The 14,589-nt window shown below is 53.3% G+C and overlaps 1 protein-coding gene across 3 annotated transcripts in view; it reads left to right on the top strand.

The window, feature by feature from the left end:
• CDH22 (cadherin 22) overlaps positions 1-14,589 on the top strand; it is a 79,706-nt gene that overhangs the window by 47,485 nt on the left and 17,632 nt on the right. For all 3 annotated transcript variants that reach the window (XM_066978220.1, XM_013198518.3, XM_013198519.3), the window contains 4 exons: positions 2,400-2,567; positions 3,617-3,804; positions 4,629-4,882; positions 11,910-12,046. In XM_066978220.1, the coding sequence (XP_066834321.1) occupies positions 2,400-2,567; positions 3,617-3,804; positions 4,629-4,882; positions 11,910-12,046 (747 nt within the window). The remainder of the gene's footprint in view (positions 1-2,399; positions 2,568-3,616; positions 3,805-4,628; positions 4,883-11,909; positions 12,047-14,589) is intronic.

Below are 14,589 nucleotides of genomic sequence, written 5' to 3' on the forward strand. Positions count from 1 at the left end.
ACAGCACCAGTGGCTCCTTGGTGTGACCCACCCGTCCGCAGCCTTTGTCAGGAGGCTGAGTTCATGTTAGACACGTGAACAGGGAAGCTGTGACAGCCTGCTGGCTGCGGTGGGCTGGTGCATGGAAGTCTCAGGGTATGTCCCAGAGGCCTCGTCTTGCCTCCTTGCAGCCTGCTGTGTGGGAGCTGGGTGCTGGCACCCAACGCTCCCCTCCACCCTGCGCGGGTTGTGCTGAAGGCTGCCCAGAGAGTCTTTAGTGAGGCAAGTGGCTTGGGCGGCTGCTGTGCTCTGCCGTCGCTCACTTTGTAGCATGAAGCAAATGTCTTGCAAGTCGCCATGAGGATCTGGGTGAACCTCTGCTGTCCTCATGGCACAGGCGGAGCTCCTCAGTCCCACCAGGATGCACCCCATCACTGGAGGCTACATAGGACACAGCTGGGCATCCCCATCCCACATTGTCCCTGATGCCAGGCAGGGTTGTTGGTGAAACAAAGCAAAGGAGGATTTTGCAGGGTTCATAATAAGAGGAGGTAAAGCTAATAGTTAAATGGGAAAGCCTGGAAGAGAGCAATTACAAAAACAGAAAGCAGTGTCTAAATCTGGGGGAATGTTACGAAACTGAGCTGGAGGGGATTTTAGGCTGATTTCTAGCTGTTATGGGCTGTTGCTGGGGCAGTTGGACTGGGAATGTGCTGCTAATAACCTTGTATTCATGTACACATTCATGTGTGCCCCTGGTGCCACCCAAGGGCAGAGTCACTTCTTTCTTTCATTCTCAAAATGTTTCTTCTGTGCTTTGTCTCCATGTAAATGAAACATTGTGGCTGACATAAAAAGCTGTCTTCTGCCATTCTCAGTATTCTCTGGGTTTCACTACTCCTTCCTTCCTGTTTTACATTCCTGTATATTTTGATCGTGGTCACTTCTCCAAGCCCAGATAAGTGATGACCTATAAAGACTTTTTTAGATTTCATTTCATAAAAAGCACTAACATACCATACATAGGTTTTTTGCTTTAAGGTCTCTAGTATGTTCTCGGCCTCTGGTACATAGGGCATGTAACAGTAGCATCTCCAGCATCTTTAACTTATAGGGACACTTCAAAATGAGGGGTTTTGTGCAGCCATACTCTAGGAAATACCCTGACCCTGATTCTCCAGCTATCCTATTCTCTGTTCAGGTGTCGTCCAGGCATGCTTGGGGAACTGGGCACACATGAAGTGGAGCCAGGTGCTGCTGTTCTGTAATGAGCCGATGACTGTGAGTGCCCTGAGTGCGTGCACGCCACCTGCATTGCTGGGGACCAGCACGCGGCCCCTCGGGCTGTGGCTGTGGCAGGAGCCGTCTGCTGCCCTCAGCCTGTCCTGGCAGCTGCAGGACCGGTGCGTAGAGCCCACAATATGGGGAGAGCGACTGGGGTGGAGGCCGGCCAGGCAGGCAGAGGACGCGGGGCCAGCTCTGCCCTCATTGCCCTTGTCCCATCCGTGCTGCTTTGCTCAGCAGCAGCTGCTCCTCTCGTGGCTCCAAGCTGTGCGCATCCTCCTGTGGCTCCTGACTGAGCAGATAAGGATAAGAGGGCTGCTGCGGATTTGTGCCAAAGGGGTTTCATGACTCAGCTGGGGCTTTTATACAGCTGCTTTCTGCAAACCTTGCAGCTGGCCCCAGCACCTCTGGCCCCTGCCAATCCTTCACCCTGCTCCTGGCCTCCCTGGGGGGAAGCAAAAACTTCCTCCAAATGGAAGTTTAACCATGTTGGAGCTACTGGCAGCCCACAGTAACTGCAGCTAGGCAGGGACCTTGTGTGACAGGAACCTGCGAATTGGCCTTCGAGACTTGTGGGGATCAGGTTGGTGGCCCATGGAGGCCAGGTGCCAGGAAGGTGGGTTCAGTTTGTTTCTGCCTGGCTGACAATCCCCTGTACTTGGTCCTCTCTCCAGAGCACATTTCTCCCCTTGGTCTATTTTTGCTTGTGTGATCTCTGTGAAGGCTGCAAAGGAGTTTGCCTGCTCCAGGGCCCAGCAGATGCTGTCTTTAGCAGCAGATGCTAAACATGTCCTTATGCAAAAGGCAGCCAGCAGCACCTAGGGCTGCCTTATGAAGAGCATCACCAGCAGTCAGGGGAGGTGTGCTTTCCTTCTACCCAGCACTGGTGAGATTATGTGAATGCTGTGTCACCTCCAGGGCTGCCAAATACAAGAGAGACAGGGGCATAATGGAGTAGTCCAGGAAAGGGCCATGAAGATTAGTGAAGTATTGGATAATCTGCCACATGAGCAGAGGCTGGGAAATCTAGCTGGCCCTGCTTTGACACAGGGCTTGGACTAGGTAATCCCCCAGCAACCCCTTCCCTGTGATGCTCTGTGATGTGCCCGCACTCATGCTGTCCTGCCCATTTCCAGGTGTGATCCGGACAGCTGTGGCTGACCTGGACCGTGAGACGCAGGACCGGTACGAGGTGGTGATCCGTGCAACAGACATGGCCGGACAGCTGGGTGGCCTGTCCGGATCCACCACAGTCACCATCGTGGTCACTGATGTCAACGACAACCCGCCACGCTTCCCTCAGAGTAAGTCCTGACAGCGGTAGGGGCTGAGCGCTGGCCCTTGACCTGATCCCAGTCCTTGTGGGTGGTGGGACAGAAGTTCAGCTCGCGGCACAGCCTGGCACATGGCTGCAGGCGAGCCGGCCCTGCTGCTTGGGCTGTTTGCAGGGCAGCAGCACCAAGGCACGGTAGCATGCAGAACTGCGTGCCTGGTTCTGAATGCACCCCTGCCTAACAGTGTGGTGGAGGGGCAGCGCCCTTGGCTGGGCCTGCCCAAGGCCCCAGGAAAGAGCCAGGCTGTGGGGTAGGGAGAGCAGGGATACCCCCTCCTGGGATACCCCCTCCTTGACTCTCTTTGGGCAGTGCTGCAGGAGAGGGCAGTGCTGGGCCACTCTGGCAGCCTGATCTGTCGTGCTGCTGTCTCCCAGGGGCTTGGGCAGGGACTTGGGTATTGGCTGCTGGCCTGACCCCTCCTGGCTGCTGCCTCAGGGCTTGGCACCTTCTGCCAGAGCAGGAGGCATCGTGACACTGCCTGACGCCCTGACAGCAGTGTGGTCACCAGACAGCCAAGTCATGGCCAATGGCCTGCGGCTTGTTCTTGTCTTCCCCCGGGACTCCCCAAGTGAGTTGGTGATCCTGCTGTGAAGAGTGGGCTGTGCAATTTCTGCATTGCACAGCAGCTGCAGAGGGTGTGAGCACATGGCTGACAGACTAGAAAGAATGCTGCAGTTGGAGGAAGCTCAGCTCTTAGCTGCTGCTTCTAGAAATTAGAAATGGCAAGGTTTGCAAAGAATTGGAGAACACTGATTGCAGGGCAGTGCAACCAGAAAGAAACTGAGAAACCAGCCCTTTCCTTACCTGGCTCTTCAAAACGTTAGTGCTCTCCAGTTATCTTCCTGGAGGCCTTGTTTTTGACTGGGGTTTGTGTTTTTGTCTGGTAGGGCATTCTGGACTATAGATACTGGTAGAGTTTGAGCAGCCCTTGTGGCCCCAAGCAGGCGTGCAGATGGGCATACCAGAGTGGAGAGGGCACAAAGGCAGGAGCTGTGACCTGGTGCCTTTCTCTCCTCCAGAGATGTATCAATTCAGCATTGTTGAAACTGCCCCTGTGGGCACCGCCATCGGGAGGGTGAAGGCAGAGGACTCTGACGTCGGGGAGAACACAGATATGACGTATCAGATGAAGGATGAAGAAGGGGTGGAGATGTTCAAAGTCACCACAGACAGCAATACCCAAGAGGCTGTTATCACAGTACAGAAGGTGAGAGAGAAGGAGAGCTGGCTGGATAGGGAGGGCAGGGATCTCTAGGGGGGCCTTTTCCTTTGGGGACTCCTGCTGATGCATTTGAGCTGAAATAAATGCTCTTCTGAGTGCTGCTGTAGAAGTAGCAGTTGCGTTTTTGTGCTTGCGGATGCAGGGAGAGACCTGTTCTGCCTGGATGGCAAAGCACAGACCTGTCTCTAGGAGGAAAGGCTGAAAAGGAGCAGCAGTGCACTGCCTGCTGGAGCCTGGCACAGCACGGCTCCGAGGGCTGCAGCAAAGTGAGCAGTGTTTGGGTGAAGCTGTGCACAGGGCAGTGGAGACCAGCACTTACAGCTGTTATTGATAGCACCTGTTAGGAAGAGGAATACGCCCGCTTAATTCCCATACCTGATCAACAGCACTTTGAGTCTATCTGCTTTGGCAGCAAAAACAATCAAGCAAATACTTGTTACAGGCAAGAAAAAATTATTCACCAAGGCCACTGCATTCAGCTCGCTGCCTCTGTAGAAATAATCACAGGGTGATTAATGATCCAAAACCACTCACTTGCCAACGTGCAGTCTGCTGTCTTCTTGATGGGTTTTGTCTGGGCACCCAGTGGGGTCCCTGGGAAGCAGGCCGGAGGTTTCCTCTTCTTCCTGCTGCCCTCGGTGTGGGCGCTGCTGGTGGGAGGGCAGTGTGTGGGTGCAAGAACTCGGGCCCTTTCTGGAGAGCAGGCTCCAGTGCTGCCACAATGTCTGCCGAGCAGAGGCCTGCGAAGGAAGGGGCAGTGGCAGGGGCTCCTTGACCTGGATGTGGCTAATTCTCTCCTGTTGTCTCAGCCTCTTGACTACGAGTCAAAAAAAGTGCACACCGTCGTGGTGGAGGCCCTGAACAAATTTGTGGACCCACGTTTTGTGGACCTGGGCACCTTCCGGGACCAGACCATTGTGCGGGTGTCTGTGTTGGATGTCGACGAGCCCCCTGAGTTCCGGCCCCCCTCCAACCTGATGGAGGTCCAGGAGGATGCACAAGTCGGCTCTGTCGTGGGGGTGGTCACTGCCCTTGACCCTGATACAGCGAACCACCCTGTCCGGTAAAGCATCTGCCTAAACTTCTCATCCTCTTCCTTTCCTTTTAGCAGCAGGCATGGGGTCACCTGCAAGGGATGGTTGTGGCTGGAGGGCTCACGGCCATCACCGGGGCAGAGGGGAGGCAATGCTAGAAGTGGAGGGGCAGCGTAGGTGAGGGTGATGAGCACTGTGCATGCACGCAGGCAAGTGAATGGGTGCTGCAGGGCTGGCAGTGAGTGACAGTCCGCACGCAGGTACAGGCAAGCTAGAACAGCCATCTTGCAGGTGACAGACACGTCACTGGCAAGTGACAGGTTTGCAATTGGCAGGGGAGTGTCGGGGAAGGTGGCGGGATGATGCTTGCGTGTACTTGCTGCTGACAGTGAGGCATCTGCAGCGCTGCCTGACACTGGCCAAGCAAGCGACCAGAAATGACAGGCAGGCAGTGATGAAGAATGATAAATGAGGTGAGGCTTGGGAAGTGTGGAGCTAGAGCTTAGTTCTGTGTGTGTATGTGTGCGCATGTGTGCACAGGGATGAAAGATCAGAGGAGTTTATATATGGGCAGGGGACATAATCCAGGCAGCAGCTTATCTGCACAGGACATTTCCCATTTCCATTTAATTTGTGGCTAAAGAGATTGTTACCTTGTTAAATTGTTATTACCTAAGGCACAAAGCAGCCTTCTGGCTCTGCCAATTGGCCTGAGTCATGAGCAGTTGGGATGAAAAGCTGGTGTTCTGAAAACATCCTCAATATGTGGAAAATTTCCTTGAAATGTGTGTTCTTATGCCAGGTGATGGTGGGGCTGCAGGCACTTTGTGCACAGCTGCTCACTTCAAATGAGCTGCAGTGGCTTTGCATTTGAGAGCTCTGTATGAAGCCTGTCCCTGTCAGCGATAAACTGGGATGTGTCGGGGCTTTGGGATGGCCAGGGAGGGCTTGGGTACTGTACCGATCCCATTGATGGTGTCCCTGCATGGCTGCTTGGGGTGCTGTGTTGGCTGCAGGGGCCCATGTTGGTGCAGGGTGGGCTGGGGGGCATCTCCAGGTCTTCAAGGAAATTAAGATCAAGATATATAGAAAGCTCAGAGAAGATTCTGCAAATGGAAGACTGCTATCTACAGATGCCTGGCAGCTGGCAGAGGGTATTGTGTCAAAGCTGGGTGCTGAAAGTTGTCTTTGGGGTAAGGGAATCAGCCTTGGCACAGAATGAACTGTGTATGTGAGCATGCAACACTTGCACTGTCGATGCTAACTGTTTGACGTGTTCGCAAAGTGCCTACGTGCACCTTGGCTTATTGGTTCCCTTTCCCTTCAGGCTGCATGTCTGATTTCTTCTTTCTTTGTGGCCTGCCCTGAGCACATGGCTGTTAGCTTGCGCTCATTAGATGTGTGCAGTCTTTCTACGTATCTGTGTGTGTGTACACATGTGCCTGTACTTTTCCACTGGAGTGTTTCTAGCAGTGCTACGGAACGTAGATTTTACTTTCTGATCTGTAATTGTAGGAAAAGTGCCATGGAGACAGAACTATCCTTCTTCTCGTTTTCTCTTGTTCTTTATGCTGTTTCCCCGTGGAGTTTGTTGCCTTGTTTGCAGACAGAACAAAAGAAAGCAGAGAGGCTTTCTACCAGTGTGCAGAAGGTGATGAGGACTTGGAGCTGAGAGAAGCAGATTCAAGTACTCAGTAGGAGCAAGAGCGTTATAGGCCAAACTTCACTGTACATGCATCTCTGTCTTACAGAAAGCTTAGTGCCAGGCAAGGTAATGACTCGTGCTTGAGGCATGAGGGCATGGCCAGCAGGACCCCTGGGCATCTGCTGCAGCTTGGGAATTGCAGTGTGTTTTTCCTTGTCAGGCGTGATGCACTTGAATCTGTGCCCCCCTCCCTCTAGCTGTCCCCAGGCAGATAGCTCATCCTGCATCCTCCCGGCTCCCCTCTGGCATTTGGTCTCCACCTGGCCCTCTCTCCACTCACCTCTGTTCTGGCAGCGCCTGCTGTCACGAGGGGTGGCTGGTCCATCCTCCTGTGAGGCTCCCCTGGCACTTGCGCGGGTGGGTGAGCCTTCCCTGCTGTTCCCACACGTACTGCGTGGAGCTGCAGGTTGCTGCTGGGGCGGCACCAATGCAGGAGGGAGGTGCTGTTTGATCTCTCCTGCTTTCCTGTCCCCTGGCTAGCCAGGTAGTTTAATAAAATACTTTGCCGCATAGGCAGCTGCTCGCAGCTTCAAAGTGGTGCACGAACATTAATGCAAGCATCCTGCCGTGCCCTGCCAGGATGTGACACTAGCCCGTCTGCAGGAGACGGCAGTAAGTCACCTCACATTTCAAGTGTGCTACTCAAAGTACAGTCGCAAGAAGCCAGCACTTGTACTTCACCTCTGTTACATTAGAGAGCAACCGGTCCTGACAGCATGACCAGCATTTGATCCTCAGCTCCTTGAAGTTGTTATGAACACTTTCAACTCTTTGCAGTTCAGTGGATCCCTGTAACTTCCTGATCCTCTTCTGCTAGAGGTGGGAGCAAAAACGTGGCTGTGTTTCTGCAGAGGCTGCTGTCTCCTGGACTCTGCTCTGTTGGCTCTGCCGTGTGAGGAGAGGAGGGCCACCACCTTCTGTCATGATGAGAGGCACTCTCCCCTTGAGGCAAGAAAGAACAAGGATCACCAGAGACAGCTGAGCAAAAATCAGCTCTGTCAGCATTTCCAGGTCCTGCTGACAGCAGGCTGCCAATAACGAGGTTTTGGAAGTATTTTTAGCCAAATGGGACAGGACGTGCCCTTGGCTCTTTGTTTCCGTCCCCAAGTGAACACAGAGGGCTCTGTGGCTCCTGCTGCACAGACTGGTCTGAAGCAGCTGTTGGAGGCAGGCTACAGCCTGGTGCTTCCCGGCCCCCTGCCAGTTCGTTCGTCCCATGAAGATGCGGCTGCTCGGTGTGAGAACAAATCCCTCCCAGGTGAGCCAGGTTGGATCCTGAAGTGACCTGTTATGAAGATGTGAGGGCTGAAGTAGTGTCCGAGTCCCCTGTGGTGGGAGCCGTCCCGGGGACACTGCTTGCTCCCCTTCTCTGGAGCGCTGTGCCCCAGCTGTGTGCGGATGTGGCACCCACTGCAGCCGCTTGCCTGGGCGGGAGGATTGCTGGGGCACCCAGATGGCCCCAGCTTGTGGCTGCTTGGAGAGGGGCATGCACACTCCGGCACTGATGCTGTGAAGCAGGGAGCTGTGCTGAAGCTCAGCACAGCACAGGCTGCCTCCTTCCTCTGGGGAACATGGAAACCCACAACGGGGCAGGCAGGAAATGCCTTTCTCAAGAATGGTGCTTTTTATTTTATTCCATCCTTATTTGTTGCCTAACAAAAGCTGGAACCGCTCTTTTTAGAAAGCATTTAGTTTCCAGTTGGCTTTTTGGCTTTGGCTGTGTATTTCCTGCGTGTAGTGTGATGTTTCTCCGCTGAGCCATTGTATTAGGTAAAACAGTGATAGACTGTCTGCATACGTGAGGCTGTTTACATGGAAGCCTTTTGTTTTTCTCTCTGCAGTGAAAGTCTGTTCTCTGCTTGTGTGCATTCCAGGCTTTATCAGCACTGGGAAGACGTTGCTTGGGATTTAAGGTTCGCAGAGATATTCTTGTTTGGCTTTCACCAAATCCAGAGGCACGTGTTGGACATAGGCATTTTATAGACTCCAACAGCACAGCAAGAACTACAACCTGCTTTAACACAAAAGGGAGAGGAGTTAAAAACAAACGTAACAAAAAGCTTTTCACACAGTGCTTGAAAAGCTCCCTATTAACAAAACACATGGCATAAAATGTGCTCCTTGTTGCATTCAGGGGGAGAATTGAAACAAACTGCTTGAGAAATGCATTCGCGAGAAAGATGAGCACCAAAAAAGCTGTCTAAATTAAACAGTCACTTGTAACATCCAGACCAACAGGCAGTGCCAGCAGGAAGAGAAGAAAATGGATTACAAGGTCCGCATCCCAATCAGAGCTGGGGACTGCAGTTCCAGATATGGAACAGCAGCAGGCTTTAGGAGGAATAAGCATATATCCTACTTCCGCATACCCGGAGGACCAGGGACTAATTGGTGCCACTTCCCAAGTTTCACTTCAGTGGAACAGGTGAAGGTGAAGCTGGATTACTAGTGGTGGAGAGGCTTGTGAAGGTCAGCATAGCATTGGTTGGTAAAGATCATATTACACAAAATGGTGTAAACTGAGCATAATAGTTACCTTCTCATTGGAAGCCCTGGTCTCCACAGGGTTGGCTATAACCTCTTGGAAGGGGAGGTCTATGGTCATGTAGAGTACTGTGGAGCAGATTTCCTGAAGATTTCTGAGTTGCCTATGGGGTGGCTTTGTAGGGAGCAGACTGACATCCTTGCACTCCTTGGTTCCCACATCCAGTGCCGGCATGGTGCTCCAGAGTCTCCACAACACTGTGCAGATGGAGTTATAGACCCACCTGGACTGGCCACATCCAAAATCACAGAACATAGAAACAATCTTGGCCTTGCTTTGGTGGCAAATGCAGGCAGCACCCAGAGCTCTGTCTTCTTCCCATGGCACAGCATTGAGAAGGTGGCACCTCCCTCTAGCAGCAATGACAAAGGGATCAGATTTCCATGTTGGTTTGTGCCCTGACACAGAGTAAGGGTGGTCAGTCCTCACCAGACAACTTAAAAATGATGGAAGACAACCTTAGAAGCAAAACAATTAGAAGCATAAGAAGAGGTTATGAGTGACATGACACAGAGCACTCCCCTACCAGCCTCCCGCCCTCTGGCCATGCAGGAGCCTGGCTCTGGTGCCAGCTGTTTTCAGGCTCAGTGATGTCTCCCATCACTAACTGGGTTTTCCTGCGTAGACTTTTTTTCTTTTGAAGACGTCCTTTTTTGTGCAGTAATGATATGAGTGTGAACAAAACAGGCATGGGATTAACCAAGAAGCAAGGAGGCATAAGGAGGTGAAGTACCATCCTGACCTCTGACAGTAGTAAAAAGCAGAACAGAAGAGGATGTAGTGGAGGTCAGGGGATGCGGTAGAACAATGGAAGCAGTTATGCAAACATCAATTATGCTATTGGAAGGATATTAGGTTTTGTCATCCCAGTTTCTGTTTCTTCCTCTAGCAGAATGTTGTACTGATTTGTACCAGTCAGAGCAGCCAGAACTCTCCTTGCCCTTCGCAGTGGGAGAATGCGGAGTGGATGAGAGGCTGCAGTACATGCCAAGGCAGAGGAAGCCAGCCACACAGGTGCAGAACGTGATAGTTCGCGCATGTGCACCAATGAGATTTAGATAGTGATTTTTGAATATTTTCCCTTAACTACAAGTAAGTGCTGTCGTACTTTCTCATCCCCATCTGTCTGAAAAGGAGGGAGCTAAGGAATGCAATCTGGTGCTGTATAACAGTAGGCATTCTGTAGGCATAAAGCCATTTGTATTCTGTTTAGGTGCCTCCATCAGGTAGCGATGCTCGGCTGTGTGGATGATAGGTGCCCCTGGGAGTCAATCCACGTGCAGCTGGCTCCCTCCTGGCCAGCGTGGGAAGGCACGGGGGCTGCCAACAGCTCTGTGCAGGGCAGCTGTCCCCGCGCCCAGGGCTGGTGCTCTGGGCTGTGGGCCATGCAGGAGGTGGGCCTGCAGAGCACAGCTGGGCTGTGCGAGGTGCAGAGACTTGGGACAGCCACTGTGCAGCATGCCCACGCCGTCCTGAGCGTGCTGCCAGCCATCCTGCTCTGCTCTGCTTGTCTGGCGTGCCCTCAGCACTGTCCTGTCTGTCAGCTTTTCAGCATGCTTTGTCTCTGCGTTTATCTTCCTTCTGTTGTTGGACATGTGACTGAAGGTTTTAATTTATTCACAGCCCTCCTTTTGGTAATTTATCCTTTGTACTCTTTGCTGTCTTGTATTATTTAATTCTGTAAAGCACTCTGGGATGCAGTCTGTATGAAAGATGCTGCACACAATAACATTATGCTGAATTGTTTGTGATTTGTTAGGCCTTCTGGACTTCTAATTCTGATCGCGGTGGTGGTGGTGATTTGTGTTACGGCTGCACTCAAGGGCCTCAGTTGGATTGGGCTTCCCTTCCAGTCCCTGCCTTCAAGGAGCACACATCCTAATTGCACCTGATTTAATGTTAGCGTGCTTTATTCTGTGCGCAATGTTTGGAAATGCAGGACATGCCACCAGGACTGGCTGCGTAGGCTCATGGTGTCACAGCTAAAGCGTGGGGTGAAGCCTAGCTGTTTGCCTTCTCACGAGCTGTGACAGAGGCAGGAACAGCGCTCCTGAGGCACGGGCACAGGGAGCTGCTGCGGAGGCATGGCAAGGGGCTTCAGGGGTTTGTGCTGGAGCAGCCCCAGGGAAGGAGAATGATGAGCGGCTTGCAGCAGGGCTCTGCTGGGTTGAAGCCCTTCAGCCTGCCCTGGTAAAACCAGGCAGCCCCAGCGAGGGCAGGCTGAGGGGCTGCGGGGGACAAGGTGCTGTGCCGGTTGCAGGGGCACTGGCTGTTGCCAACGCCTCTGCTGCCGGGGTTCTTGCTCTGGTTGCAGGGGTTCGGTCTGTGCTTGGAGGGGACATTGCCACTTGCACCTGCTGTAGCTGCTGTGCTCTTGTCTGGGTCCTGTGGAAGGGTCGGCAGGGGGCGGTGGGTGAGGAGGGCTCACTTTTGGTTGATGTCTTTCCTGAAGCCCCTGAGCCTACAGCTCAGCAGCTTTCCAAAGTCATGGCTGGAGTTACAGCCCATGATTTCTGTACTGCTCTATCCTGAACAAGAGGTTCCCATCAGAGCAGGTTTTACCTCTTGTCCACAGTCTGCATTTGGTTCTACTTTTTACACCAAAAGCTACACTTTAATTTCACGGGAGCACTCTGGGCTGGCAGCCTGGCAGAGACACGGCCTTCGTGTACCCAGCTGCAGCAGAGGAACAGTGAGAGTGGTGACGCGGTGCCTGCTGCATTAGACCCCATACCCCCAGGGCTGACTATGAGGTTGGCTTTGGCATGTCCAGTTGTTCATGGTTTTCCCTCTTGCCTGGTCTCAGGTATGCTATCGACCGCAGCACAGACACAGAGAGGATCTTTGACATCGACGCCAACACAGGTGCCATTGTGACAGGAAAGGTCCTGGACCGGGAGACAGCAGGGTGGCACAACATCACTGTCCTCGCGATGGAAGCAGGTGAGATGGAGGAGCGCTGTGTGGAGCAGGCAGTCTGTGCTAGACTGTAGCGGGGGCAGCGGGAGAAATACAGGCATATTCACTGCAAAGGTGACCAAGGTGCAACAGTTAATTAACACTGAAATTAAATAAATAAATAAACGCAGCATTACTTAGTCTGACATCTCCCTAGACAACCTAAAAATACTCTTCCTGACTCAGTCATTAATAAGGGATCATGGTCGAATAGTGTCTTTGATGAACGCTAATCAAATTTGTGTTATCTATGCACCAGCTCTGGCAGTCATCCCGGTGCAGCTTGCTCCCTGCATTCACACCTGGTGAGCAGCTCAGGGGGCTCTTGAAGATCTGTGTTCATGTCACCAAATCCTCCCGGTCAGCTGCATGCTGTGGGTGGATGACCCCTCAGCTGGAGCCCTGCAAAACAGAGACTGCCAGCACTTACTGCTGCTGGGGGCTCAAGGTGGTGGCAGGCTGTACCTGCACGACAGGTATGTGGCTCTAGATGCCTCCCGTGCCCTTCCTTCTCGGCCCCAAGTCTTGCCAGACCTGCATTTGCACCCCTACTGGGGGCTAGAAGGCTGCAAACTGGGAAGAGCCCCCAGAGCTTTCCTGAACCTGCCTCTGATGCTCCCCTCCTGCATGCTCTGCTCTGCCCCGTGAGAGGTGCTTTTAGTTGGTGAAATAAATACTCAGTGTGGTGACAGGCAGAGCAGGAGCACCCGCCTCGTGGGAGAATGCAAGCGAGGTGGAGGGGGAGTGATGTGGCTCTGTGGAGGGAGCATAGGCGGGGGGATGCTGGGGAAGGGGCTGGGGGTGGCAGCAGCAGAGCTGCCTGCTGGGTTTGGCGCTGCCAGGTTGCTTGAGCCCCAGCCACAGCACTCAGCCTCACCCTGTGGTCTCCTGGACACGCGTCATGGCAGAGGATGAGGAAGCTCTCGTCCTCTTCTGAAATGAGCTCCTTTCTGGCCTTCCTGTGTGACAGTCATCTCCTTCCCCCGTGGCTGTGCTACCCCAGGGCCGGTATTTGCAGTAACTGCCAAGTCTGTGCACACCCAGCTGAGGGAGCAGCTTAGGGGCTGTACAGGGTTTGTTGGTTGATCTTCCCTGTGTGACACTGGGGTGGCAGAGCCTGGCTTGGACGTTTCCAGCAGAAGTTCTGTTTGTCTTCTTTACTCCAGTAAAGAACAAACCTGGGTCCTGCTGCGCAAAGGAGCTTTGAATAAACTCCTCTGGAGGAATGAAAAGAAGATAATAGCAGCAAAGGGAAGGCTTTGATTCCCTGCTGGTGCTGCACTGCAGGTAGGAAGAGGGTGAGACTGCCCTGGGTATCCTGCTGCCCTCTGTAATGTTTGCACAGTGTGAACATTGGCTCATGGGCTGCACAGGTTCCCCTGCATGATGGTGGGTATTGCCCAGGGGCCCCAGAGATTGCTCATCTTCTGTGTTCTTCCTTTTTCTGATCCTTAAGATGGAGATGGGCTTCAATCCCAGGCACCATGCTAGGAAGCAGGAAAGCATTGCCATGTTCTTCAGTTTTCTTCATTTCTGATGCACATGTCACCAGGTCTGTCTGGGACCTGCTGTGCTCTGCCACCCCATGGCAGCTGATACCAGGGAGCTGCTTTGGCTGCGAAGCGCCTCCCCATTCCTGCGGATATTTGCCAAGACCTGCCTGTTAGACTCTGTGCGGGAGCTTTCCTAGGCTTCGCTTGGAGAGACCCCATGGGGTTCCTGGTTCTTTGCTCGTTTTTGAATAGGAAGATGCTATTCAGATTCAAGAAACTGCATCAGGGGTCTGAATGGGGGCCCAGAGGCTGGTTTCTGCAGGATCATTCTGGCTTCAGGAAGGCCAGCGCTGCACTGGCAGGGATCTGCACGCACGGGGCTGGGGCACTGTCATGCCCATGCTGCCCTAGGGAAGGAGGGGCAGTGCCCTTGGCCAGACCCCTGCTGCCCCAGGCTGGGACCTCTCTGGCTCTGCTGCCCCGCACTGAGGCGTTGTGCCTGCAGGCTGGGTGAGCCCCACACGCCCGGCTGTGGTGCCCTGCTGCGCACATGCTGCCTGCTGGCTGCGGGGCAGCCCCAGGGCTCTGCAGGGGAGGCTCTGCCAGCGCTGGCCAGGGAGGAGGGCTTGTGGTGCTGCCATGCAGCTCAGCATCCAGAGGAAATGTGAGGTGACAAGAATCAGAAGGAAAATATTTATACGCAGCATCTAAGATTTCAGAGCAAGTCAGTAAATGCTGCGGATACCCTCCGGCAGGAGAGCCTGTCAGGCTGCATTGCTTCAAAAGCCGGGGAGACTCTTCAGTGCTCTGACTTCTCCCATCAGCAGGCTCTGACTCATCTGTTTTAACTGCCCAGACATTCCTCCCAGTGACATTATCCTTAACGTTTTGTAATCATGAAATATTAATGACTGATATTGAATTTAGAGTACAATTTATGTCTGAATCCTCTGGCAGAAAGGGCAGTTGTAAAGGTAAGGCCTTCAAAGTGACAGAGGGGCTTGGAGTGGGGCCGAGCAGCAGCTGTCACGCTGT

The sequence above is a fragment of the Anser cygnoides genome, chromosome 16 (assembly GCF_040182565.1).
Source record: "Anser cygnoides isolate HZ-2024a breed goose chromosome 16, Taihu_goose_T2T_genome, whole genome shotgun sequence".
In the NCBI taxonomy this organism is placed as follows: Eukaryota; Metazoa; Chordata; class Aves; order Anseriformes; family Anatidae; genus Anser; species Anser cygnoides.